The 27,668-nt window shown below is 40.9% G+C and overlaps 1 protein-coding gene across 1 annotated transcript in view; it reads right to left on the reverse strand.

Annotated features, from left to right (window-relative positions):
- Positions 1-27,668, reverse strand: part of LOC149798613 (uncharacterized) — a 163,083-nt gene that overhangs the window by 128,819 nt on the left and 6,596 nt on the right. Inside the window, exon 2 of the mRNA XM_089956951.1 lies at positions 1,487-1,593. Coding sequence (XP_089813077.1) covers positions 1,487-1,593 — 107 coding nt within the window. The remainder of the gene's footprint in view (positions 1-1,486; positions 1,594-27,668) is intronic.

The raw sequence follows: 27,668 nt of genomic DNA on the forward strand, positions 1-27,668 counted from the left end.
TATTTGAATTTCACTGTAAATCCCTCTCTCTCTACTTCCAAGAATGTTATTTTTGAGCACTTTGCATGTCCAGACAAAAATTGCTTGAATTAAATAATTTGAATAAATAAATTCCAGCCCAAATGAAATGCTCGGCACAACAATACAACTGACTGTGCTCATATTTTACGGCGCGAATAAATACTTTCTAGATAAACAAGATTATATAGTCCTCTACTTGACCTCAGGTCACAGTTGGTAATTTCTAATAAAATAACACAAAACAACTATTACCTGATTGAAAATTTCATTCTGGAAAGGTCCAAATATGTTCAAGATGACATCGTAGTTATAATTAGAAAGTCTGTTATTGAAATTATATTTAAAATGTGGAAAACAATAGATAGATCTGGCATTTTGTGGGGAATTTCCAGTGCTCTGGACTCAGACTGAGATAAACATAATATTTACAAAACCAAAATCAATGATCCAGGTAAGGTAGAAAATAAATTTTATTCTGGACAGGGTCAAGTCTAAAATACAGTTATCCATTGCACATAAAGAATCAAAACCTAACAAAATGCAGATTAAATATACATAACAAAATGACTTTATTGAAAACCCAGGTCCTCCCGGTACCAATGGTGCTGTGCTGGCAGAGGCGTTATTTAGTAATGTCATTTAAGGAGTATTCTGAAATGAGCCGCTTTCAAAGCATATAGGATTGATTTGGCTGATTGCATAATAGCGTTGATGACATTGAAATAAAACATCTCCATTTATATAGTACATGGATTAATTCAACTTATAAAATTCAGAAAACATTAAAATGGAAACACTCGAGGGCTAAATAGCATACATTCGCCAATGCATATGGTAACCGTATCAAAGTGAAAAGAAAAAGCAAATCTGATATTATGGATCCGTAAGATCGCATTTTACCCTGGAAAGTTAATGTTTCTGTGTTGCGTATCTAATTAAATTTCCCTTTAACTATTTATACCTGACTTTAAATATCGTATCGTATTCTACAGATGATTTCAACTGATATCCCTTCAGAGAATTCCATATGAAATATTTTAGTCAATCGTCAAAATGGCAGTCTTTTTAGACACATTCAGATCTCAACGTTAGGCGGACTCCGAAGGAATTTACTAGTGTCACTCTTTGGGTCACCTTCCATTTGAATGTAATTAATCCATCACTCTTATCTTTCAGTATTTGGCGTGAACGTGCCTTTTGAGAATTCAAGACTTGGTCTCGTTTACAGAAACTTTGATTGTGAAAGCAAATACTGAAACAGGGAACCAACACGAGGAATAACGTTCATGTAAGTTCCGTTTGCATTTTTTTATTATAGATTCATACTATTTGTGTGACATATTTTAGTTCTAATTATGGAATGATGTTTTCACAGGTGTCATCAATAGTAACATTTAAACGCAACACTACTTAGAATATCGCTAGATTGTTGTGACTTTATTGGTTTCTCGATGATGATACTTACTTGATAAGTACGCCAGTCTGGAGAATGACAGGGATTAACTGTGGGATGACAGCAGAAGGAGGGGGATGGAACTTGTCAAAGCATTCCTCAACAGTCTGGCACATGCCCTGCAATATGATCAAATATATGGAAAATATTCACAGAGAGACAATCAGAAATGGGAGCCACGACAGAACAGTCGGTATAGTGTTGGACTCGTAATCCAAGGGTCGCAGGAGGTTCGAGACCCGCCAAGGACAGCATGGGTAGACGATCTAAGTCTATGGTTAGACGATGCATTTAGCAGTCATTTCACATTTCATCGGCATGATATAATCAAATGCATATTATAACTTCTGTTAAAAGCTAAGCAAGAAAAGCAGAGACATAGATCTTGTATGGCTGATCGGATGGATGGATGGAATATAAAACTTTCTGCAGTGAAAATAAATACGAACGAATCAATTAATCTTAAGCTAAAAGTGGCCCAAACGATATCCAGCTGTGAAGTATGTTCCTGTTTATGTTATGAAGGTTTATCACACACACACACACACACACACACACACATATATATATATATATATATATATATATATATATATATATATATATATATATATATATATATATATGTGTGTGTGTGTGTGTGTGTGTGTGTGTGTGTATGTGTGTATGTATAAATGTATTAATCTTTCTTTCTCACTCACTCTCATGTATATATATATATATATATATATATATATATATATATATATATATATATATATATATATATATATATATATATATATATATATATATATATATATATATATATATATATGAGAGTGATTGAGAAAGAAAGATTAATACATTTGCAATACGTCATATGATCGTGAGGGTTCCCATAAAGGCATAATTAATGCTACTGTGTAGAGTACAATATCATTTTTATGGTAATTGCGAATATCCCAATAAAATATCAAACGAGAATTAATTATCTTTACTAAAACAACTTGCTTTCGTGGTGGTCATGTGTTTACAAACTCATGGACATCGTACTAGTCAAATGTTTACAAAATCATGGACAATCGATGAGAAAACTAAACGAAGACAACGAGGACACTGGAAGTATAATAATGATCTATAAAAAGGTGTGTGTGTGTGTGTGTGTGTGTGTGTGTGTGTGTGTGTGTGTGTTGGATTTTTAACGTAGCTTTCAGAATTTTTTAGTCATATCGATCTAAAAAAAATGGAATACCTGATATATTTCACACGACTGACGATAAAACGATATATGAATAAATATCAAGATCATTGAAAAAAATGAAACTTTGCATTTAAATATCTTCTTGACAGTTAAGAATGCTATCTTGCAAGGTATTTATTTTAAATAACGTTTTCAAAAAAGAAGCGTTAATTGTATTTCTGACTCAATGGCTATAGTTATTTGCCTTGTACCAATAATAGTCATAATTAAATTATCAGTCATACAGATTGATAGGTAGCACATATTTGAACAAAGACAATTAATTTTGACCGCTATGCAAGTTAGTGAGTGGCAATATCCGCAAAAGTTCGCTTAAAAGTTCTCTGTGCTTGAGTTCCTGTAACATGATCTATGAAAAATATATATTTTTTAATGCTCTTTCTCTCAGAACTCATTTTGTACAACATTGGCATAATAATGTAATCATACAACAAACACAAAAAACCATATCAGAGAAATTGAACCTCTTGTATTAAGCAATCACAAAATTCCATTAGTAATTTCCATTATTCATGAGATATATATCGATAACGTCAGATAAGCTTGTAATATATATCAAACGTATTTGAGCCCAACATTACTTCCATCAAACATAATATTTTGGACCGGCGAGACTGTTTTTAGCCAATGATATATGGCAATCAATTAAATACTTTTCGCCTGTATATGCCATGTATGCTCCTTTCTAATTCCACGATGATGAATGCCTGTTTTAGGAACATGTCAGTGTTGATGTTCGATCTTTAAAGAATCGATAAATTAAACTACACCAGTCTTTAATATCGACAGATATGTCAATATAGCTTCTTGTTAGAAATGTTATATGACAGTTGCTTAGCTCACATCGATTGTGTTATAAAAAAGAAGTCGAGTTTGTCAGCTGATTCCTAGTAATTTGAGGGTTAATGTATATTGAACTTCAAAAGATGTTCAATGTTATGCGTCATTTACAGAAAGGGGTAACAAACTGCATTGTCAGTTTCCACAGGATATAAACAAGGGTTCCAAAGGGGTTTTAAAAAATTCATATGTGGTCATGCGCTAAAAATGCAGAAACATAATCTACACTAGTAAAATGTGAAATGTAGGTCACAGTGACCATCTTTTGTTGCATGGTGCAAAATTAATATAGATGAATAAAGGCATTAGTATTGGTGATTTTACGACGAATAGAGCATGATAAATAAACGTAAATTACAAAATTAACAAAAGTCAATGAAGCTTCACATATGTGCCACGATGATCGATTTTGTGATAAGTGTGTAGTACCTCTTAAGATGTGTGATTTCAGGTATAACAGAATGTGTGCGGGATACAAAAATAGTAGAATAATTGATAATTAAGCAAGTATGTACATCTAATGTGTACATATATCTACCAAGTTATCATGGTTGTCATGGTTACCAAATTATCATGGTTTATCGGTGTCTCTTCAAACTGTTGTCTAGCGCTTAGGAATAGAAGAAAGGGTAGATAACATGTAGTGAGGCTCTCCTTATATATTCTTTACTATGTGGCGATGACGGGGTGAGGTGCAATAGCTCTTCTTCGATCCGCACAGGCGCACTGACAAGCAAGCTGGTAAAAACTGCAAATCAAATAAACCCATTTCTGTCTGGGTCTATGCAGTTTGTTAGGAATACTTACAAGAACAAAGAATGTAGATCCTGGTCATCCAGACAGCAGATCAGGGTCTAAGATTGTTGCCATTTGACCAGATTTGTAAACGAGTATACACGGTATTCATTTTAATTCACCAGGGATACAAAAGAAGATACAACAAAACACTATTTGAAGATAAAATAGTCTTGGACGTTGACCACAATTTTGATATAAGTAATAAGTGTAAGCTCAGAATAGCAACATGGTAAGAAAAGTTGTCCGTTCTGAAGTTCTCGGTCACAAAGTTAGTTAACATAAAGCCTCTATTTAGAACAGTAGTGAATGGGGGCGCTTTACGGACAATGGGAATTAGCATTAAAAACACCCCTGGGTCACTTTACGGACAAGGGAAATTTAACATGGAGAAAAATCGTGGGTCACTTTACGGACAAGGGAATTTAACATGGCAATAAATCGTGGGTCACTTTACGGACAAGGGGAATTGAACATGGCAATAAATCGTGGGTCACTTTACGGACAAGGGGAATTGAACATGGCAATAAATCGTGGGTCACTTTACGGACAAGGGGAATTTAACATGGGATTTTTTTTTTTTAAAAATTTAAAAAAAATTAAAAAAAGGGGTACGCAATTCAAAGACTATCTCTTTTCGAGAAATATGGCTGGCCCTGAAAAGGGCCTTTGGGTTTTATGTTAATGTATTCATTAACATAAATGGCACCGCATTGGTCTTCTTCTTGTCCTTAGGCTGCGTCTTACTGTTGGTCCGTACATCAGCACTCTTTTCAGGCATCCTTGTCTTTCGACGTAGATCCTACGTATCCACAGGCTGGTGTTTGTCCTGTGGACAACGGTCCACTTGGATCGGACATACATGAGCAAGTCTGTCCGAAACATCATGGAAGACACAAGAGTGGATGACTCAACTGTAGTCCACATCTTGAAGCGACGAGAACAGGTGAATCAATGCATTGAACGGCGCTTATTTATAGGTACAGAAAGGATTGAAACGGATTGAGTTCATTCACCAATCCGAACACGCGTTACAGAATTCAGTCAGCTCGCATCCAATCCGAAGAGAGCAGTCTGTGACGTCACGTAGTCAATATAGATTCGCTAGCGCTTGTGTGCATTCAGTCTATGCGACAGTGATTCAACATGACGGAAGCTCAGAAAACGATCCATTGGGGTGCACCAGCAGGGGAGACTGCCCAAGGGAACTCGGACTTACTTTCAGAAGAGGTGAATTGGGATTTTGTGGATTTTCTCTCCTCGCAAGAATTTGTTCCGGAACCTTCGTTACCTTCTTCATTACCGCAAGTGGAGAATTTTAGACAGAGACAGAAAGAAGAATTGGAGAAATTTATACAACGACAAAAGGAAGCGGAACAGGCTTTTCTCCTACAGCAACAGCAACAAGAAGAAGAGGTAAGAAAAAAACAACAGCAAGAAGAAGTAGCAGCAAAGAAACAAGAGGGTGAAAATCAAACGGTCACGGTACTGTTGGACATTTTAGCGGAGTTAAGAAGTCTGAAACAAATGTATCAGACTTCTTTATCACGACCGAAGAGAATACGACCTTCCCGAGCTAAACACGTCAACCCTGTGACTAAGCCTACCGTACCACCCTTAGTGATTTCAACCCAATCATCATCAACATTACGCAGTCCAGAAGTAGGCCTTGGTCGTGGCAAAGGCATAAGGCAGTTAAAGTTGATTGGTTAAACTCACCCCTTCACCATGAAGAAAAAAAGGCCCTTTTCAGGGCCACCCACATTTCTCGAAAAGAAATACAATTTCAATTTGCCAATAACTCAAAAAAAAAATAAACCCCACCCATTTTACCCTTATAGTACGTGTCTGTGTATGAGTGCGTGAGTGTAGCTTCTTATTTTAAAATCAAAACTCAAAGACTCTTACCTTATATCATTCATTTATTCTTTTCTCCATTTTTTACAATCCAATTCACAATTCACAACACAACACTTTAATAAAAAGTTCATTGATTTCTTCTTTTCTCCTTTTTTAGTCTCTCTGTTTTTTTAATTTCTTCACCGTCACACTCTTTTCCTCTTCTTCCTCCTCGCTTTCTTCCCTTCTTCTTTTTTTCTCCTGTTTCTTCACCTGTCTTCTTTCTTCCTCAGAAGAATCCCTCTCTTCTTCTGAAGAATTCCTCTTTTCTTCTGACTCCTCTTGTTTCTTTTTTGGGCAATCTGGAGACCAATGTCCTTTTTCTTTACAATAATAACAGGTATCTTGACTTTTGTCTTTTTTATCCCCTGTTTTTTTTCTTTTTTGACGGTCTGGACACTCTGAAGACCAATGCCCTTTCTTCTGACAGATATAGCAAGTATCTTGACTTTTATCTCTAAAGGAAGGAGAGTAGTCCGTAGGCTGGTCTGAAAAGAATTTTCTAATGACCCCTCGCAAAGCTCTGACGAAACGTTCCATCTGGTCAGTCTCTTCCATCGTTGTGCTCGGCTTGAGAGTGAAATGAATAGTGAAAGGACAAGACACACACCCTTTTATATACGCTGGTCTGCTATGACTATAAAGTAGTTTATGGTGTTTGAACTTGAGTCATTTGACTTTTTGCTTTCAAGATGAAACGATCGCATTCATTCGAGAAGAAAGAAGAAGAAAGAAGTAAGAGGCAGAAACGTGATCTATCGCCTCGTACCAGGGCTGAAATCTTGGCACAAATTCATGCCAGTGATTTTGAAGAGGACATGAGTGAACCAGAATCCCAACCCTCTAAACCAAGTTCATCACCCTTTGTCAACCCTGAAAAGTACTATTCCATTCGAGAGACGGAAAAGCGCTCCTCTAGAAAATTTAGAACCACGGCTTACAAATACACGGTGAAGTTTAAAGATTTCAAGGCTGAAGTGCCGTTAGAGAAAGCAGAAGGGTTCATCACTGAGGTGTGGGATTCTTTGCTCACTGCACTCAAGCGACAATGTCAACCCAAAGAAGACGATCGCTTGAGACTTTCCATACAACACGACGGTTTGAAATCCCCTGTTTGGATCGAGTTTAGCACCCCTGCAGAATTGACTGCTTCCAAAGTCATGGACAAGATTCAACACGTACAACAATCTAATGATCAGTTTGACATCACCGATGGTAAAGCCACACTGGACATGACCCACGTCTCTCCTCCTCAAGGGACAGGACGCAAAAAGATGTTATTGGTGGACGACCTTCGCAACACCAAAAAGAGTCTCGTCCGAATTAACAACCCTCATGACCAGATGTGTTTAGCCCGTGCCATCGTGGTGGGACGAACCTATGCCAACAAGAACGACACGGTAGAATGGAAAAGAACCTGGGACACTATTCAACGTTCCGATCGAGCCAAACAACGAAACGAAGCAGAACTCCTGTTACAACAAGCCGGACTGTCCAAAGACACACCCTGTGGCATTTCTGAGATGCAAAAATTGCAAGATGCCCTAGCTCCACGATACACCTTGAAAGTGCACCCTCAAGAAGTGCGCGGACCTCTGTTGTTTCGAGGCCGAAATTTTAAGGACGGAAAATACATTCACCTTTATCATCACGATGACCATTTCGATACCATTACCAGTATCACTGGATTCCTGAGATACTGTTATTATTGTGAGAAATGTGACCATGGTTATAACAATCGAGAGCAACACAAGCATTGTGGATCGAAATGCTCAGGATGTTTGGCCTCTTCACCCTGTCTGAGCGAAGGGCAAAAACCAGTGCCTTGTTCCACTTGTCTGCGTACGTTTGTCAGCCCTACCTGTTACCAACAACATCTGAAAACGCAAGGTTCACAGAAGAAATGCGCTTGTCAACTCCTGAGATTGTGCCCTACGTGTGGACAAGGCATACGTACCAATAGTACCAAGGCACACGTATGTTCAGGAAAAAAGAAATGTCACATTTGTCATCACATCGTGGACTTGAAACACCAATGTTACGTGCAAAAATACCAACCCCCACCAGAGAAAGAGGACGGTCACAAGAAGAAAGGCAATTTCATCTTTTTCGATTTCGAATGCATGCAAGAAACCGGCATTCACATTCCTAATTTCTGCGTGGCTCATCGAGCGTGCGAGAAGTGCATTCAAGAACCTATCTTCAGTCATTGCCCTCACTGCAGCAAGATACCCGGAGGGCGTGAAAAAATCTTTCGGGGACCCAACACGTTAGCCGATTTTGCCCAATGGGTCTTAGACCCCGTCGACAAGACGTGGAGCCAAGAGGACATCGAACGTTACCGAGATTGTCATCGCCATGCCACAGTGATGGCTCACAATTTCTCCGGATACGATGGACAGTTTCTTCTCAGATATTATACGGAACAAGGCACCGAGCGTCCTAAAGTGACTTTGAACGGAGCCAAAATCATTTTCATGCAAGTGGGACAAGTACAGTTTAAAGATTCGATGAGCTATTTGGCCATGCCTTTGAGTCGAATGCCTAAAACGTTTGGAATGACAGAAATGGCTAAAGGGTACTTTCCACACTTTTTCAATACGGAAGCCAATCAACACGCCGTTCTACCCCATTTACCCGAGGCTCACTATTACGACCCCGACAACATGCGTACCGAACAACGAGAAGCTTTCTACGCTTGGTACCAGATTCACGCCTCGGACCCCTTCGACTTTCAGGAAGAAATGCTAAAGTATTGTCGTTCCGACGTGGACATTTTACGGCGTTGCTGTGGAAAATTTCGAGAACTGTTCATGGAACACGGAGGGGTCGATCCTTTGAAAGAAGCTTGCACCATTGCCAAAGCGTGTTCCTTAGTGTATCGACAACGATTCATGCCTGAAAAGACCGTGGCTGTCATCAGTCCTCAAACGACCCACTTTGTCAAACGTCAATACTCGGTCAAAGCCCTACGTTGGTTACATTACTTGTGCGACAAGGAAGACAAGTGGATTCAGCATGCCCGCAACGGAGGGGGCGAAAAGACCATCGGAACGTATTCGGTCGATGGCTGGGACTTAGAAAACCCCAAGATCGTGTACGAGTTTAACGGTTGCTTATTTCACGGATGTCCCGTCTGTTACCCTGACCGTGGCACTAAAAATCAGTTTTTGCAACGAACCATGGAAGACTTGTACCAGGACACTTGTCAGCGACGCCTAAAGTTAGAACAGCAAGGATACCAAGTGGTGGAAATGTGGGAACACGAATACGATCACCGTTTGAAAACCGATCCCGAGTTTAAACGCCTCGTGGAAAGTTACCAGTTCATGGACCCGCTGAACCCGAGGGATAGTTTGTACGGAGGAAGGACCAATGCCACCTGTTTGCTGTACCAAGCCGACGAAGAGAAAGGAGAAGAAATCAAATACTTGGACGTGTGTTCGCTGTATCCCTACGTGTGCAAATATTGTCGCTTTCCTGTAGGGCACCCGCAATTGTTAACGGAACACATCGACCTGAAAAACATTCGACAATACGAAGGCTTGATCAAGTGTAAAGTTTTGCCTCCCACGAACCTATACCATCCCGTCTTACCTCACCATTGTCAAGGCAAACTGATGTTTCCCTTGTGCCGTACTTGTGCCGAAACGTGCAACCAAGACCAACCTTGTCAGCACAGCCAGGAAGAACGGGTCTTGACGGGAACCTGGGTCAGCGTAGAATTGTTCAAAGCTCTGGACATGGGATACCAACTGTTAGAAGTGTACGAAATTTGCCACTTTCCCAAGACAAAACAATACCACAAGGGTGATCCCAGTCAGAAAGGCATTTTCGCCGACTACGTGGATGCCTTTTTGAAACTGAAGCAAGAAGCCAGCGGCTATCCTTCCTGGTGTCACACTCCCGAAGACCAAATACAATTCAAAGAGAAATACTATGAACAAGAAGGCATCACTTTAGACCACATCGAGAAAAACGAAGGCAGGCGATCGTTTGCCAAAGTGATGTTAAATTGCTTGTGGGGTAAAATGGCACAACGACCGTGTTTACCCAAGACGGAATATTTGACAGAACCTTCCCGCTACTTCCAGATGATTCACGACAAAACCAAATACATGAAACACGTGGACGTCGTTCGAGAGAATTTGATCTTGGTCAATTACGAAGAAGATCTGGACTTTGTGCAAGACGACCCTTTTGGAAATGTCATCATTGCGGCTTACGTGACAGCCCATGCTCGCTTAAAATTGTACGAAGCTTTAGAACTGTTAGAAGAACGCGTCCTGTACTTTGACACGGACAGTTGCATTTACATCCATCACCCGATTCAACATCACCCTAACATCGAAGGAGACCGTTTAGGAGCCTGGACAGACGAACATCCCGACGACAAGATTCTAAGTTTCGTCAGTGGCGGTCCCAAAAATTACGGCTACGAATACCGGGACAAACAAGGAGAAGTGCACACGACGTGCAAAGTGAAAGGACTGACTCTGAATTATCGTACCAGTCGAGTGGTCAATTTTGGGGTATTGAAAGAAGCCTTGCAATCGGGAGAGGATGGAAACTTTAAAGTGACCACTTACCAACCGAACAAGATTGTACGTTTACCCACTCACCACATCGTCAGTCGACCCCTGGAAAAAGTCTATCAAATTGTGTACCAGAAGCGAGTTCGACTTCCCAATCATTTCACCTTACCGTACGGTCACATCGGTATTGGTCTGTATATAAAAAAGGAACCCTAGGCAAGATCGATAGTTCATTGGGACTACCAAGACCGAGCGAACAAGATGAATACTTTGAAAAAGACATCGTTCCAGTTTGGGGATTGTAAAAAAGCTGTATCTTCCTCTAGTGTGACTAATACTGGATGGATAAGACCCATGCATTGCGACGGAAAATGTCCGGAAGGAAACTGCGATTGTCCATGTGGTTACCATTGTAATTGCGTAACGGAGTTTGCAGACGAGTGCGATTGTGAGCCTTGCGATGGGACCGATGCTGTACGTTGTGACCTGAGCGATGCCGTAAAGCATCATGGGAACTTTGTTCTCACTACCCCTGTCATGGAAAGTGATGCTGTGCGTGTCAAACCTGAGGGATGCGAAAGCGATGCTGCTCGTCCTCTTGGACATTTTACTGGGTTTCGTTTTAAAGGGGAATGTCGACCTTCACGTTTACCTCCCTACGGATGTCATCCAGCCCTGAGCAAACTCCTGCCCATGTCACTCAACCCTCATCGAAACGAACCTGTGAAAAACGAATATTCGTTTCCTGTGCGTTTGTCGGAATACTGCGACTTTGAAAATCGTCTTCAATCGTTCAAAGGAAAATGGCCTAAGTATCTGGGAGGACCGACCCCCGAAGAATTAGCCAGAGCCGGATTTTTCTACTTGGGCGAAGGAGATAAAGTCAAGTGCTTCAGTTGCAGTGTGTCACTTCACCACTGGGAACCGCAAGATTCGGCCTACGTAGAACATGCTCGATGGTCACCGAATTGTCATTACTTACCTTTAGTGGGACCGAGACATTGAAGTAACTTTTTTACCATAATAATCTGTTCATGGATACTTTACAAGAGAACATTCGTGCTTTGCCTGTGGAGTTGAGAGAACGCATTTATCGAGAACTGGTCAAAATACAAGTGAAACGTAAAGAACAATTGCATCCGATACGTCACCGGTGTTTGGACCACTGGTACCTGAAGGCTATACAAGGACTGATTCAATTGAAAGTGTTCCATTGGACAGACATTGATCAACGACCTCCTGGTTATAAAAAGGAATGGTTTGGTATGAACGATTTTATCTACTACATTGTAAACGTACTGCATCGAATTCCAGAGGAAGAGTTAACGAATTACCAACATCTTGAACACAATGTCAACTTGGTGAAAGAGGAAACTTCTGAACGAATTGTAATGTGTAGATTAGTGACTCAACGATTTAAATTCGACACTGAAGTGAAACCATGTTTGTGCAAAGAGTACATTTCTTGTGTCAGACCAAAGAGGATTTAGTATGACCTATTCATGGATACTTTACAAGAGAACATTCGTGCTTTGCCTGTGGAGTTGAGAGAACGCATTTACCGAGAGCTGGTGAAAATACAAGTCAAACGTAAAGAACAATTGCATCCGATACGTCACCAGATCTTTAACCACTGGTACCTGAATGGTATAAGAGAACTGATTCGTCAGAAATTCTTTCAATGGTCAGACCTTGTTCAAAACTTTGAGGTCGCTAATGATCGACATGTTCATGATTATGGTTACTTCGAGATTCACCTACAGCAATACATTGAGGAAGACAAGTTAAAGGATTACCAACATATTTTACGTGGAATCTACTTAGAGGAAGAGGAAACACCTAAACGAACTCTGACGTTTCGGTTACAGTATGCAAGATTTAGATTCCCTACTGGAGAACGAAGATCTCTGGCTAGAAAGTACGTCTATTGCATCCGAAAAAAAGAGAATATAAAAACAGGCTGTCATGCCACGGTTTATGTCACATGTCATCCAACAGATTCCGTGGAAGGAACTCAATGACCATATTCAAACCGTGGATCATTACCATCAATTATTACAAGAACTGTATCCATTCAATTTGGGACGACAAGTGGTGTGTGTCTTAGTGACTTGTTTTCTGGGATTTCGTTTACCAGCCGATTCTTTGTGGACTCTTTACGATCAGTACTTACCACCTCCATGGCCTTAAATGGTCACGAAAAACTCCTTTTGTTCAAAGCCTTGCGTTTTCATCTGGATACTTCTCGACCTCAACAGGAAAAAAAGATTCGTCAACTTTTAGCGACCCAAGACGTGTATGACGATGTGTGTGTAGCTTGTGACTTACACCCTCATTGGACAGATGTTCGTGATTGGAAAAAGGGGGGTTTTGAGGCTTGGACCCAAGAAGTGGCCCAGTATGCACAAGAGTTGTTCAAGGAAAAAAGTTACTTTTCAACCTGTGTTAGTGACGGTGCCAGAAGAACCCGTCACCGAGAACAACCACTCGCTTCAGGACAGGACTGTCATGGACATGCCTGAAAGGTCATTCCGAGAGGACACTTGTGTGACAATACCTCATGTAGAGACTGTAAGAACATTACACACGGTGCCTAGGACATCTTGGTTACCCAAAACATGTTGTACAGACACTTGTTTATATTCCACTTTGATCGCTTTGCTGTGTTTTATATTCCTGTACATCACTATTTGGGTTGTATGTATTTTTGTCTTTCGTGTTCATATTTGAAACATTCAATAAACGTGTTCTGAAAAAGTATATAAACTCTTGTCTTGTTTGTTTTCGTGTCACAAGTGACATTTCTCATACCATGGCTACCTCTGCTGTCTCTGCTCCCTCTTCCTCTACTGTCAAAGTCATCGACGAACACTTAGATCGTGCCAGTTGGGAGGCTTTGTATCTTCGCCATCCCTTTAACATGCTCATTGCTGGACCTAGCGGTTCAGGCAAAACCGAATTCGTCAAACGTTTGATCGAACATAAACATCATTTGATCGATCGGCCCCCTCAACGGATCGTGTGGTGTTACAAAGAGTGGCAATCGGCGTACAGCCTTTTGCGAGAAAGTCAAGGCGATTCCATCGTGTTTGTGGAAGGCATTCCTAAAGAAGACGACGGCATCGTCTCTGACTCCCGTCTAACCCATTTGGTCATTTTCGACGACATGTTAGGAGAAGACGAAGAAGAAATTAAATTGTGGTTCACGCGCAAAGGGCATCACCGTAATGCCAGTGTCGTTTACATCACCCAAAATTTGTTTCAACAAAGTAAAGCCCATCGCACCATCAGTCTCAATGCGCATTACGTGGTCTTGTTTAAAAGCCCTCGAGATAAATCGCAAGTGCAAGTCTTAGCCAAACAGTTAGGAACGCCTTGGCTGACTCAGGCGTACGACGATGCCACTCAAACTCCACACGCCTATTTACTCGTCGATTTGAAACCTACGACCCCCGAGGATTTGCGATTTCGTACCCACTTGTTTCACCACTGGTGCCAAGACGGAGGGCCTGTCCTGTACACGTCTCCGTCCTCGACTTCATTTCACTCCCCATGAAAAAAATCTATAAAAACCTCAGACCCTTTTTCGTCTGTCTCACACTCAGTGCGAACATGACGTCCCTTCAGTCGCATCTTCCCGTCAAATTGATTCGTGCCTTGTATGGCATCAGTCGAGAAAAAGATCCACAAACACGAGCTCGTGTCTTAGAAGCTAGTCTCAAAGAAGTCTTACGATGGTTCACGGTGACGGCACGTCAATTACTCCAAGGAATCATTCAGATTCCTCATCAAACCCAACGCTTTTTCGATCGAAACAAAGTCGCTTTGGTCCAACTGGCCGATCCCCGCATCGACACTCAAACCAAAAAACAAATCATTTTGAAACCTGGAGGGAGCGGTACTCTAGGAGGGGTCATCATTCGTTCACTCTTAAGATGGGATCCTAATGCCCCCAAAGTTATCCCCAAGACAAAAGTTCAACGAAGCCCCAAGAAGAAAAAGAAAAAGACCAGGTCCCCAAGAAGAATAACCTCTCCAGTGGCAGGACCCTCCTCTTACCAGACACCACCCCGGAAAAAGAAAAGAAGCCCCCAGAAAAAGAAACAGAGAAAAAGTCCCCAGAAAAAGAAAAGTCCACAGAAGAAAACTAGTCGCAAGAGAGGCACTTCGGCCAGGACGCAACCTTACACTCGCAAACCACGACCTGCCACAGCAGTGACTGCGTCTCCGGCATCCTCACGTTCATCCACTTCTCCGTTGATGACACCCAGAACTGAAGAGTACTTGGAGACGTTGATCACACCAAGAACATCTCCGTTGATGACCCCCAAAAGAACTTCCCCAGTGGCAGAACCCTCCAATTTAGTGGCAGTGGCTGCTGCTCACAAAGTACCTTCTCCCAAAATCAAAGTCCAAGAAAGATCGGGCATGTTACAAAGTTTACTGGATTTGTCCAAGCAAGAACTTTCTCGATTTAGTCCGTTGCGTACCCCTGCACGACGTGTCATGCCTGTCCTCAAACTGATAAAACGTAAAGACAATCAGTGGCGACGCGTTCCAGTATAAAAAGAGCCTGTGACCAAGTCGGGGTATCAGTGAACTTGTAAAAGATGTCACCTCCAAGAAGCCACAAAAGAAAGAGACAAAGGCAGACGCGTCATCCGACAAAACGCTTAGCCAAGCATCGACATTACCCTAAGAAAAGACACAGTCGTTCCAAGAAAAAGAGGCGTCAACAAAGGGGAGGATTCCTTGGCGATTTTGGGAAAAACATTGTCACCTTTATGACAAAGCGATAGTCCCAAAAAAAAGATAAAAGGGTGTGCGTTAAGTCATCGACGTTAGTGTCTGTTCGGTGAATGTCCCGGAACCCACAAGCAAAAATGTCACCCTCCAGAAAACCCCAAGGAAAGAAAAGGAAAGGACTGCCACCACGTTTAGCCAAACATGGGGACATGTTATCTGTCCTGTCCAAAGCTTCTCCACCCCTACGAAAAAAACTCATTCAAACGGCCTCCAAAGAGGTCATCGATACCGTGTGCGAATGTTGTTTGAACGTTTTGAAAGGCACGATCCCTTTGTCCAAACACCAGAAACAATGCTTAGGCAAACATCGTCACGTTCTTCGCCAAATGGTTCGAAAGAAAATTCCCATTCGTCAAAAAAAGAAGATGTTGGTTCAACGTGGAGGCATTTTGCCTCTCTTGTTAGGCCCCATACTGAAAGGAGTCTTGGGAACCATGTTGGGAGGACTGGTGGGAGCAAGATAAAAAGGCCTTCGAAAGTCCCAAGATCTCAGAATTGACCCCTGACAACCCCATGGAAGGACGAAAACTAGCTTTAGTGCCTTACAAACGATGGATGGAATACCATCGGTGGCAAGAACAACGCACCCCGCATTTACCTCCCAATCCCCATTTGAGCGAGATGTCCCAGTTACAACACGAATTGCAGTCCTTGATGGATCGCCAAGATTTGTCCGAAACAGAAAAATCGCAAAAGTACGGTCAACTCTTGCAACGACTGCAACTCTTTCACCAGAAAGCTTTAGACGAAACAGCTTTACCCACTCTAAAAGATTTTAAGACCTTGATGAAAAGTCCAGCACCATCACCAGTACCAGTACCAGTACCGGTACCAGTGGTCAAGAAAGAAAAAGGAAAAGAAGAAGAAGAAGGGTTTCAAACTCCACCAGAAAAAGTACGCAAGTTAACAACACCACCTACCTCCAGAATTGGATGGATTAAAAAGATGATGGCCACGCCTTCTTCCTCACAAGAGAAAAAGAAAGTGAAGACAGAAGTGAAACAAGAACCGATATCCCCTGCTCAGACATCCTCCTCTTCGACACCTATTGCCGGTCGCACACGCAAAGCCTTGCAATCCAAGAAAATACCCCAAGAGAAAAAGAGTAGCCTCTTCCAAGAGTGGGTGCCTTATTAACACACCAACACAAAAATGGAAAAAGTCTTAGCCAGCATTTACTACGATCCCTCGCATCCTGCAGGTTACGCAGGAGTTCAAAAATTGTATCGTGCTGCCAAAACTCGACTGAAAAGTCTCCGTTTACCTCAAGTGCAACGATGGTTACAAGAACAAGCTACCTACACTTTACACAAACCCATTCGACGCAAGTTTGCTAGAAGTCGCACCCGAGTGGAAGGCATCGATCATCAATGGCAAGCCGATTTAGCCGATGTCTCTCATTTGGCCAGCTACAATCGTGGTTACAAATATTTGTTTTGTGTCACCGACGTCTTTTCCAAATTTGCCTGGGTCGTGCCTTTGACTTCCAAATCCAGCAGCGAGTTAGTGCGAGCCCTGCAACGGGTGTTGAAACAAAGCGGTCGTCGCCCTCTTCGATGGCAAACGGACAAAGGCACCGAATTTCTGAACCAAGCTTTCCAAAAAGAATTAAAGAAACGTGACATTCATTTTTTTACCACCGAGAATCCCGAAACCAAAGCCAGCATCGTGGAACGTTTTCAACGCACTTTGAAAGAACGCATGTGGAAATATTTTACGCATCACCACACTCTGAAGTACATCGACATCTTACCGCACCTGGTGCAAGCGTACAACCAATCTTACCATCGAAGCATCGGACGTGCCCCGCAAGACGTGACTCCCGACAACGAAGTGCTGGTGTTCGAGCGCCTGTTCGGTACGTCCCCGACGAGGGCTGTCCCCAAGAAAAGTGGAGAGTTGACCGTAGGAGATTGGGTGCGCATTGGCAAAACCAAACGCACTTTCGACAAAGGTTACTTACCTAACTGGACGACCGAACTGTTTCGCGTCACTGGACGAGTGCATGGCCGTCATCCTGCCGTCTATAAATTGGAAGACATGAACGGAGAAGTACTCAAAGGAACGTTTTATTTGCCCGAGTTACAACGTGTCACCAAAAAAGAAGACGACGTGTACGACATCGAAAGCATTCTCGAACGCAGAACCCGTAAAGTGGGCAAACGACGTGTCAAAGAAGTCAAAGTACGTTGGAAAGGATATCCACCCAGTTTTGATTCTTGGATCGACGCTTCGCAAGTCATCGACTATAAAAAGAAGAAGTGACCATCATGCCCTTTCACACAGCAGCAGACGCAGCTACGTCGACCAGTCCTTCTTCCCCTAGTTCTTCTGTGCAAGATTTACAAAAACAACCCTTGTGGGTGTGGTGTGGAGAACGTGTGCCTAAAACGCAAATCGTCTTTTTCTGCCAAATCTTCGTGGTGTATTGTGTCATCGGGGCAGCCATCGCCAATTTGAGTTTGCAACAAGGAGACAAACAATTGTGGACCATTTTATTGAGCAGTTGCATCGGTTACCTGCTTCCCAATCCCTCCCTGAAATTCTCCTCGAACGGGAACGTTGTGTCCAGTGCCAGTGCCAGTCACCACTCCAACAACCACAACCAGAACCCCATTTTGGGCGGAGACACGCCTCTGACATCCACTAACCCCTCGGACAGCCACAGAACTCTGGAATTATGAGTCACCAAAACCAATTTTACTTAACCTTACCCAGTGACAGTTCCATGGAGGTGTTTCCCAACAACACGTTGTGCTGTTACACGGCCAAATTACCTCAAGCCATCCCCTTAGATCACGAAGCCCATTGGGAAGTGGCTTTGGTAGAAATAATTCACCCAACCCAAGTCTTCAATGTCCTTTCCAATCAGAGTAAATTTACGGTGGAAGTTTATGACGAACCATTGCAAAAGTGGATGAATGAGAATAACAAATATCCCCATAAAACAAAAAACAAAGCCAATCTAAATTGGATGGACTATGAGTTGTTCATTCCCTCGGACTATTATTTTAGTGGTCAACATTTGGTCAGCGCCATAGCCTCCAAGTTTAATGGCGTGTTTGGGGAAGCTTTTAAGACTTTCAAGTCCAAAGCTGTCACCCTGGAATACCACAAAATAGCTCGTCGCTTCCTGATGAAATTTCCTGAGGGGGAAAAAATCTTGGGTTTCTATTTTAATGATGAATTGTTTGACATGTTGGGTGGTAACGTAAAGATGAGGAAGAAAGTAGAACATACACTAAAACAAAAAACCGTCATTTACAGCAACGAGACTTTTGGCCAGTATTTTCATGCCCCGGTAGAACTGAACCAAGGACAGAATTTGATCTTTGTGTATTCCGATGTGGTGGAATACAACGTGGTGGGACACACCTCCGTGCCGTTACTGCGTGTCATTCCTTTCAAAGTGGACTCTGCCGCGATCGCTGACGAAGAAGGTGGAAACACTTACCACGTTCACCGCGAATTTGTCCATCCTCACTATTTGCCCGTCAGCAAGTCGTATTTGGACACGGTCAACATTACTATAAAAGGAGATTTGGGACAAGATATTCCATTCACCAAAGGAAAAGTCACGGTGAAACTCCATTTTCGAAAACGGTTCTCTCACGACTCGTAAGTAAGTAAGTCATGTATCCAGTGTACCGAGGGGTTGCTCGACAGCGAGGACACGGTTTAGGAGACATGTTAAAATCGGCCTTTCGTTCGGTGGCTCCAGTCTTGAAACCGATGGTGACACGAGGATTGCACGCCTTGAAAGATGCGGCACTGACACAAGGCAAAGAATTTCTCCAAAATGTCATCATCGACAAACAAAACCCTAAAGAAGCCTTCATGAGGGCAGGCAAAAATGTCTTGCTGCAAACGGGCAAAGACATTTTAGGCCGACGAGACACACCTATAAATGCCCTGCACGCTACCGAGTCAAGCATTCAGCAAGGACAAGGCAGAAAGAGACGACGAAGAAGAAAACACCCTTTCACCAGACTTCAAGCGAGAAAGGCCAAAAAAAGAAGAACCGTTCGAGACTTAGACGTTTTCGATTATTGAGACACAACAAAAAATGATGCACCGAGAGTCTTGCGCCTGTTCCAAGACGGAACTGGATCTGTTTGCCATGCCCCCTACCATGATGACGATGCAAGAATCCCAATGGGTGGAATTTCATCCCGTCTCCTCATTGACAGCCTCAGCTCCCATCGAGTTTGAAATCAAAGGACAGCCCGAAGATTACATCGATCTGAATAGCAGTTACTTGTACTTGAAAGTCCACGTTCTAGATCAGGATAATGGTGGAGTAGATGCCGCTGATGTTATAGCTCCCGTCAACAATTTCATGCATTCCTTGTTCAGCTCAGTGGACTTGTACTTGAACAACAAACTGGTCAGCAGCAGCATGGATACTTACCCTTACCGTGCCTACCTGGAAAATCTCTTGACGTACGGACCTGATGCCAAGACAAGTCATCTCAATGCCTGTGTGCTGTGGGTAGATGACGAAGCGGGCAAGTTTAAGATAGCTGACGCAGGTGACAATGACGGCTTTGTGGCAAGACGAGACAGAATCGCAGGCAAAAAGAGTTTAGAACTGATGGATCGTTTGCATTTGGACATGTGGTTGCAAGAGAAATATTTGCTGAACGGGGTCAATGTGCGCCTGAGACTGAATCGTAGCAGTGCCGCTTTCCATTTGTTGGCTAATGGTGATGCTACTAAGACTGGCCATCCTAAAAGCCAAATCGAAGTGGCCAGACTCTACGTACGGCGCGTGGAAGTGTTACCTAAAGTGGGAAACGAAATCAGTCAGACGTTGAGCAGAACGACCGCCAAGTATCCCATACGACGTGTGGAAGTGAAAACGTTCACCATTTCTACTGGACTGCAATCCATAATCGAAGATCATCTGTTTCAAGGACAGTTACCCAAGCGTTTGATCCTTGGTATGGTCTCGAATGCAGCCTTCAACGGAGCCTTCGATGAAAATCCTTTCAACTTTCAACACTTTTTAGTGAAGAAAATCGAAGTCAGTCGCGATGGCAAGACCTTGTGTACCCGACCTTTCGAACCTAGCTTTGATTCCACAAAGATGAATTACTTGAGATCGTACTTGTCCCTGTACGAAGCCACCGGCCAGTTAGGAACCAACACCAGTCACGGCATTGATTACGATGATTATGCAGGAGGCTATGCTTTGTGGGCTTTCGATTTCACTCCAGACCAAGGCAGCGACGAAGGACATTTCCACCCTATAAAATCTGGCCAGATTCGTGTGGAACTTCAGTTTGCAAAGCCACTGGACCAGACAGTGAACGTCATCCTGTATGCAGAATTCGATAATACCATAGAAATCAACAGTTTGAGAGAAGTCATTCTAGATTATTAGAAAGCCATGGAAGACTGTTATCCCTCTTTACCTAGTGGAGAAACTTTGGAGATGGAATGTGAGGAGACCGTGAAAGGAGAAGAATCTCAAGACAAAGACGAAGAAGTTTTGATGAAGTCGAGATGGCCAGAACAAGAAGCCCATTTAGTCTGCTGTTTTGCCAAACACTTGGTCGACAAAATGACGGAATTGATCAAGAAAAATTGCTATGGATGTCAAAACGATCATCCCAGTCAAATTCAACACGATAAATGCCTGATGTTGAGTCAAGAAGAAAAATTGGACGAATATCTGGACGAAGCTTGGAGCCTCATCTCGAACAAAGACGTGTTGCACCAGTGGTATAAAGACTTGCGTGAACATTCTTGTCCACCATTAACCACTCAAGAGATCCATCGTATCGAAGCTCTCCTGAATCAGAGTGAGGAAACAGAACGAATAACCGTTTATTCCTCAGACATTTTCAAGCAAAAAGTCAGGATCGAATTGACGACGTATTATTACCTGTGAAGAAAAAAACACAAAACAATGGATACCTGGGAACTTTATTACCTTTTGAACCACAGTTCGTATACGTCTTCTTGGAATCCCGTCGTCTGTGCTAAAGATGAACTCCCTCATCGCAAACCTAAAGACCATCAAGCTTACGTGATCAACACGGACGACAGTCATCTCCCAGGAACCCACTGGGTAGCCGTTTACTTTCCTCAAGAAGGATGTGTGGAATATTTCGATTCGTACGGATTGCCCCATTTGGAAGACGATACCATCGACTTTATGAGAAGAAATGCTCAGACCACCCGATTCAATAATGTGAAATTACAAGGCACAGATTCCTTGGTGTGTGGACAATATTGTGTGTATTTTCTGCATCATCGCAGCCTGGGCTATTCCTTAGAACATTTAGTGACTCATTTTGATCCTCGTTCTTCTGCTAGAAACGATGTGAAAGTAGATCGATGGTTCTGTGACCATTATGCTTATCTTTTGTCTCAAGCTAGGAAACGTAGTGTCCATCAATGGCCTAATGATTTCCAACAGTGGAAATCACTATTTCATTCACAACGTTGTCAGCCCTGTTCAAAGTAGTTAGTAATTGAAGAAAAAAATATTTGTCATTTGAAAAAATATTGTTTGATGTTATCATGTTGGATTATTGTTAGAGTTGTTGTTAGTTAGTGTTAAGTGATTTTTGAATAAAAAATGTTGTGTTTAGAAAAAAATGCCTTTGTGGTTTGTTTAGCTATAAGAATGTTGAATTGATGCTCTTTCATTTCTTACTATCCCTCTCATGAACGTTGCGGCTCGAAAACCGTGTGGGGATGTTTTCCTTCACGTCCGCGCTTTAACTTTAAGAACCGGGTTGTTCCCAGTCTAGCCATCCATTGTCGACTCATCCTCCTAAGAAGATGTGCTCCAAACTAGCTAAGCTCAACGAAGCCTACGTGAATCTGCATAGGGTCAGACACAGTCTGATACCGAAACCAGAAGAAATAGAGAATGTGAGAATGTTAAAAATCACTGAAGACCTGATAGAAGAGCTCTTCCGAGAAGAAATGAACAGGGAAAAAGAAGAATGGACAGAGAAGTACAGACTTCAGAGACAGCAGCAACAGCAGCAACAACAGCAACAACAGCAGCAACCTGAAGCTGACAGAGGCTTTGTCGATTGCCGTATCGACACCAAAGAGTTCTTCTTCTCTTTCCGAAGAAGCAGACCTATCGCCAGAAAGTCTATCCTCAGAGGACATCGCATTCTTAGAAACTAAAAAAGAATGCCATAGCAAACAAAAAAACAGCCCTTTTCAGGGCTACCCCAATACTCTAGAAAAGAAGTAACGATAGATTTGCCAATGTGAGTGTAGGTAGAGTAGTGTGAAAATAAACACTAACTCTTTTCTTAAAAAATGTGAGGGTATGTGATGGTGTGTTAGTTAGAGATAAAGTAAGTTGGTATGGATAGTAGATTAAAATGATGTTTTTTTGGTATTTGAGGTGTATATTTGGAGTTAGATTGAATTGATTTGCGTATGTGGATAGTCCATTGAAGTGATTTATAAAAAAATTTTAAAATAGTGATGGGTAGCATAAAAAGTGAGTGAGTGTTTCTTTTAGGTCCGCGTTGTTGTTGTTTTTTGGTCATGATCTAGGTAAGATGAATTTTATGTTATTAGGGGGATGTTTTCCTTCACGTCCGCGCTTTCAGTATAAATTGAAACTCGTTCGGCAGTCCAGCTACCCTTGTTGATTGATCAACACCAAAAAATGAACACGAGACTTGAGAAACTGTTGGAGCTTCATGTGCATCTGGAATATGCCAGGCGCATATTAAATGAACTGGCCGCGGAAGCCATTGTCGAGGAGGGAAGGATAAGAGAGGAGGAAAGAAGAAACAAAGAAGAGGAGGAGAGAAGATATAAAGAAGAAGAAAGAAGATATAAAGAGGAAAGAAGAAACAAAGAAGAGGAGGAGGAGGAGGAAAAGGAGAGAAGAAATTTCAAAATCCCAGAGAGCGAAAATTGGGATTCTGAAGCAACATATCCTGCCTCTGCTCTCTCCCCCCAAAAGGTAAAAAGTAACTGGGGGATAAGATGTGTATGTGGCGCCAGGCCTGGAAGGTGCCACCATTAACCAGGTGTCCATGAAGTTCCAGACAAAACAGCCCTTTTCAGGGCTACCCAATACTCTAGAAAAGAAATAACCATCCATTTGCCAATGTGTGTAGGTAGAGTAGTGTGAATATAAACACTAACTCTTTATTAATAATGGAAGTGTATGTGATTGTGTGTTTGTGTTTGTGTTAGTAACTAATAAAGTAAGTTTGTGTGAATAGTAGATTATGGGTTTCTTTATTGTTTCTTAGCGTATGTGGAGAGTATAGTTTGGGTTTGATTATATGAAATGAGAAAGTAGGGGGATGTTTTCCTTCACGTACGCGCGATGTTTGGTCATCATCTAGCTAAGATCCATTTTATGTTTTAGGGGGATGTTTTCCTTCACGTTCGCGCTTTTCGTATAAGAACCCACAGTATTCATTGTTCAAACCATTCTGCAAAGAATACAAAGAAGATGGCGTCAAACCAAATGGAGAAATTGCAAACCTTGCAAGACGTTTTAGACAACTTAGGAATAATGGAACAGATGCTATTAAGACTGGTTGAAGACCATTATTCCTATAGTCCCCATCGTGTGAAGATGGAAATTAATAACTTAAGGAAAGCAAAGGACAAGATTAGTGGTGTCATGAAAGAGATCAAGGAGGAGAAGGAGGATGAAGAGGAAAGAATAAGAATAAGCAATTGGAACGAAAAAATTGAAAAAGAAGAAGAAAATGAAAAGAAGAAGAAAGAAGAGGAGGAAGAGAAGAAAGAAGAGGAGAAGAAAAAAAAGAAAGAGAAGAAGAGTGTAGGAGATAAAATAAGAACTTGGTGGAGGAAAAGAAGAAATTAGAAGAAAACCCAAAGGCCCTTTTCAGGGCCAGCCATATTTCTCGAAAAGAGATAGTCTTTGAATTGCCTACCCCTTTTTTTAATTTTTTTTAAATTTTTAAAAAAAAAAAATCCCATGTTAAATTCCCCTTGTCCGTAAAGTGACCCACGATTTATTGCCATGTTCAATTCCCCTTGTCCGTAAAGTGACCCACGATTTATTGCCATGTTCAATTCCCCTTGTCCGTAAAGTGACCCACGATTTATTGCCATGTTAAATTCCCTTGTCCGTAAAGTGACCCACGATTTTTCTCCATGTTAAATTTCCCTTGTCCGTAAAGTGACCCAGGGGTGTTTTTAATGCTAATTCCCATTGTCCGTAAAGCGCCCCCATTCACTACTTAGAACCATCTTAGTGCCAGAAGCTTCAACAAGAAATGAAGATCTTTTATAAATAAATATGTGAGGGTTAAAGAACAAATCTAGATGAAAAATTCTACAGTGCAAATAATAGATGTTTATTTGTCCTATTTGAAAAATGTATGTACATATTTTAATGAGCGTTATTTCCATTAGTTTACATATATATATATATATATATATATATATATATATATATATATATATATATATATATATATATATATATATATATATATATATATATATATATATATATAAGACAAACTCCAACTATGTATGAGTCGAAAGTGGATTAAAAAAGATATAGTCTTTTAGAAATGATGATCTTACTTTTTTTGCTGTTGCTATTTATTAGTAGTAGTAGTAATAGTAGTGATTTTCTTTCTGCTGTTGGGGTTGGAACTTGATTGCCTTGGTTGTAGGATAGTCATTAAATTTGGTTACACAGTGTATGGAAAACAAAGATATATCGGGCTTCAGCCGCTCGAGGTTTATCTTCAGACACATAAGCAACCCACGCATTGCTATTACTTACCTATTCTTTAATCAGTTTGACTTTTATATCATTTTGACTGTTACATCATTTTGATTGTTTTATCATTTCATCTGTTTTTATCATTTTGACTGGTGTATCATTATTATTATTATTTTGACTGTTTTATCTTTTCCACTGTTTGATCATTTTCAATATTTGTCATTTTGACTATTATATATTTTTCACTGTTATATCATGTTTTGACAGTTCATAATTTTCACTGTTTTAGCATTTTGACTGTTTTGAAATTTTCACTGTTTTATCATTTTTACTGTTCTATCATATTTACTATTTCATCATTTTCACTGTTTAATCATTTCATCGTCATTTTGATTGTGTTATATCATTTTCACTGTTACGTCATTTTTGACTGTTTTATCATTTTTGTTTTGTTTATCTATTTGGATGTTTCATCATTTTTACAGTTTTATCATTCTGACTGTCATACTAATTTCAAAATAAAACTTTTAAAAAGTGCTTATGGAATCAATGTATACCAAACATGTTACCAAAATTCCTGACACAATTTAATTACTCGCATAATCGGTAAAATACTTGATGAAAAATATTTATTTATTCAACTTTTTAATATGCCATAACGCCTATTATTGTAGTTATTGTTTTTGCCGTTCAATTTGCTCAGCTTAATCCAAACGGCAGCGCAGGCGTTACCTCATCACGAACGCTCTTATTGCATCTCGCACCTAATCTGTTATAAAAAGATACAAGTTTCGCCATTTTTTCAATGATTTAGCTGGTGTAATTTGTCTCTGTCAGAGCATATTAACGTCATAAGTAACCGTTGGATAAACGTCAATAGCACCTTGTGAAGGCTAACTTTAATGAGCTCAGTAATATGTACTCAACAGCTGCTGAGCTCAGTAATATGTACTGAACAGCTGCTGAGCTCAGTAATACGTATTCAACAACTGCTGAGCTCGGTAATATGTACTCAACAGCTGATGAGCTCAGTAATATGTACTCAACAACTGCTGAGCTCAGTAATATGTACTCAACAGCTGATGAGCTCAGTAATATGTACTCAACAGGTGATGAGCTCAGTAATATGTACTCAACAGCTGATGAGCTCAGTAATATGTACTCAGCAACTGCTGAGCTCAGTAATATGTACTCAGCAACTGCTGAGCTCAGTAATATGTACTCAACAGCTGATGAGCTCAGTAATATGTACTCAACAGGTGATGAGCTCAGTAACATGTACTCAACAGCTTATGAGCTCAGTAATATGTTCTCAACAGCTGATGAGCTCAGTAATATGAACTCAACAGCTGATGAGCTCATTAATATGTACTCAACATCTGATGAGCTCAGTAATATGTAATCAACAGCTGATGAGCTCCGTAATATGTACTAAACAACTGCTGAGCTCAGTAATATGTACTCAACAACTGCTGAGCTCAGTAATATGTAATCAACAGCTGATGAGCTCAGTAATATGTACTCAACAACTGCTGAGCTCAGTAATATGTACTAAACAACTGCTGAGCTCAGTAATATGTACTCAACAACTGATGAGCTCAGTAATAAGTACTCAACAGCTGATGAGCTCAGTAATATGTTCTCAAAAACTGCTGAGCTCAGTAATATGTACTCAAAAACTGCTGAGCTCAGTAATATGTACTAAACAAATGCTGAGCTCAGTAATATGTACTCAACAACTGCTGAGCTCAGTAATATGTACTCAACAGCTGATGAGCTCAGTAAGTTGTATTTTATAGATGACGCTTTTGGCCAGAATCAAAATACATTGTACTTCAGAGTTGTCCACTTTTAACATTTGAAATAAATGCAAAATATGTTGACATAGAACTAATTAATCTGGAGTCTATTAAAAAAAATAATCATCTTTAAGTTCTTATTCTTATTACTAAAACATATAAAGAAGCGATATTTATGTAACATACTAATGCGTATAATTAAAAAGAACCATGCCAATCAAAAGGCTTCTTAAATTTCAAAATCTGCTTCAGTTAGGACACGGGATTTAGGCATTAGTAATACTTGGTTTGTTATGATCATAAAACATTGAATAAATACAATGTGTGCATTATCTCGTGATTTATGCATTCTGCATATACGCATGCGCGATTGGAGTTCATCATAACAACAACTGAGAATTCTGTAAATTGTGTCTGCTTATACCAAACAAAAAAATGACAACGCGCAATGTTTAATACACAAAGATATTCTTCTCAAAATCTAACTGATAGAAGAAGAGTAACTACAGAGTTGCTTTGATCGGCACCAAATTGTATATGCTTATTAACGGTACACAGTTTGATA

Source organism: Sinohyriopsis cumingii, chromosome 5 (genome assembly GCF_028554795.1).
Source record: "Sinohyriopsis cumingii isolate HCF-2022 chromosome 5, ASM2855479v2, whole genome shotgun sequence".
Taxonomy (NCBI): Eukaryota; Metazoa; Mollusca; class Bivalvia; order Unionida; family Unionidae; genus Sinohyriopsis; species Sinohyriopsis cumingii.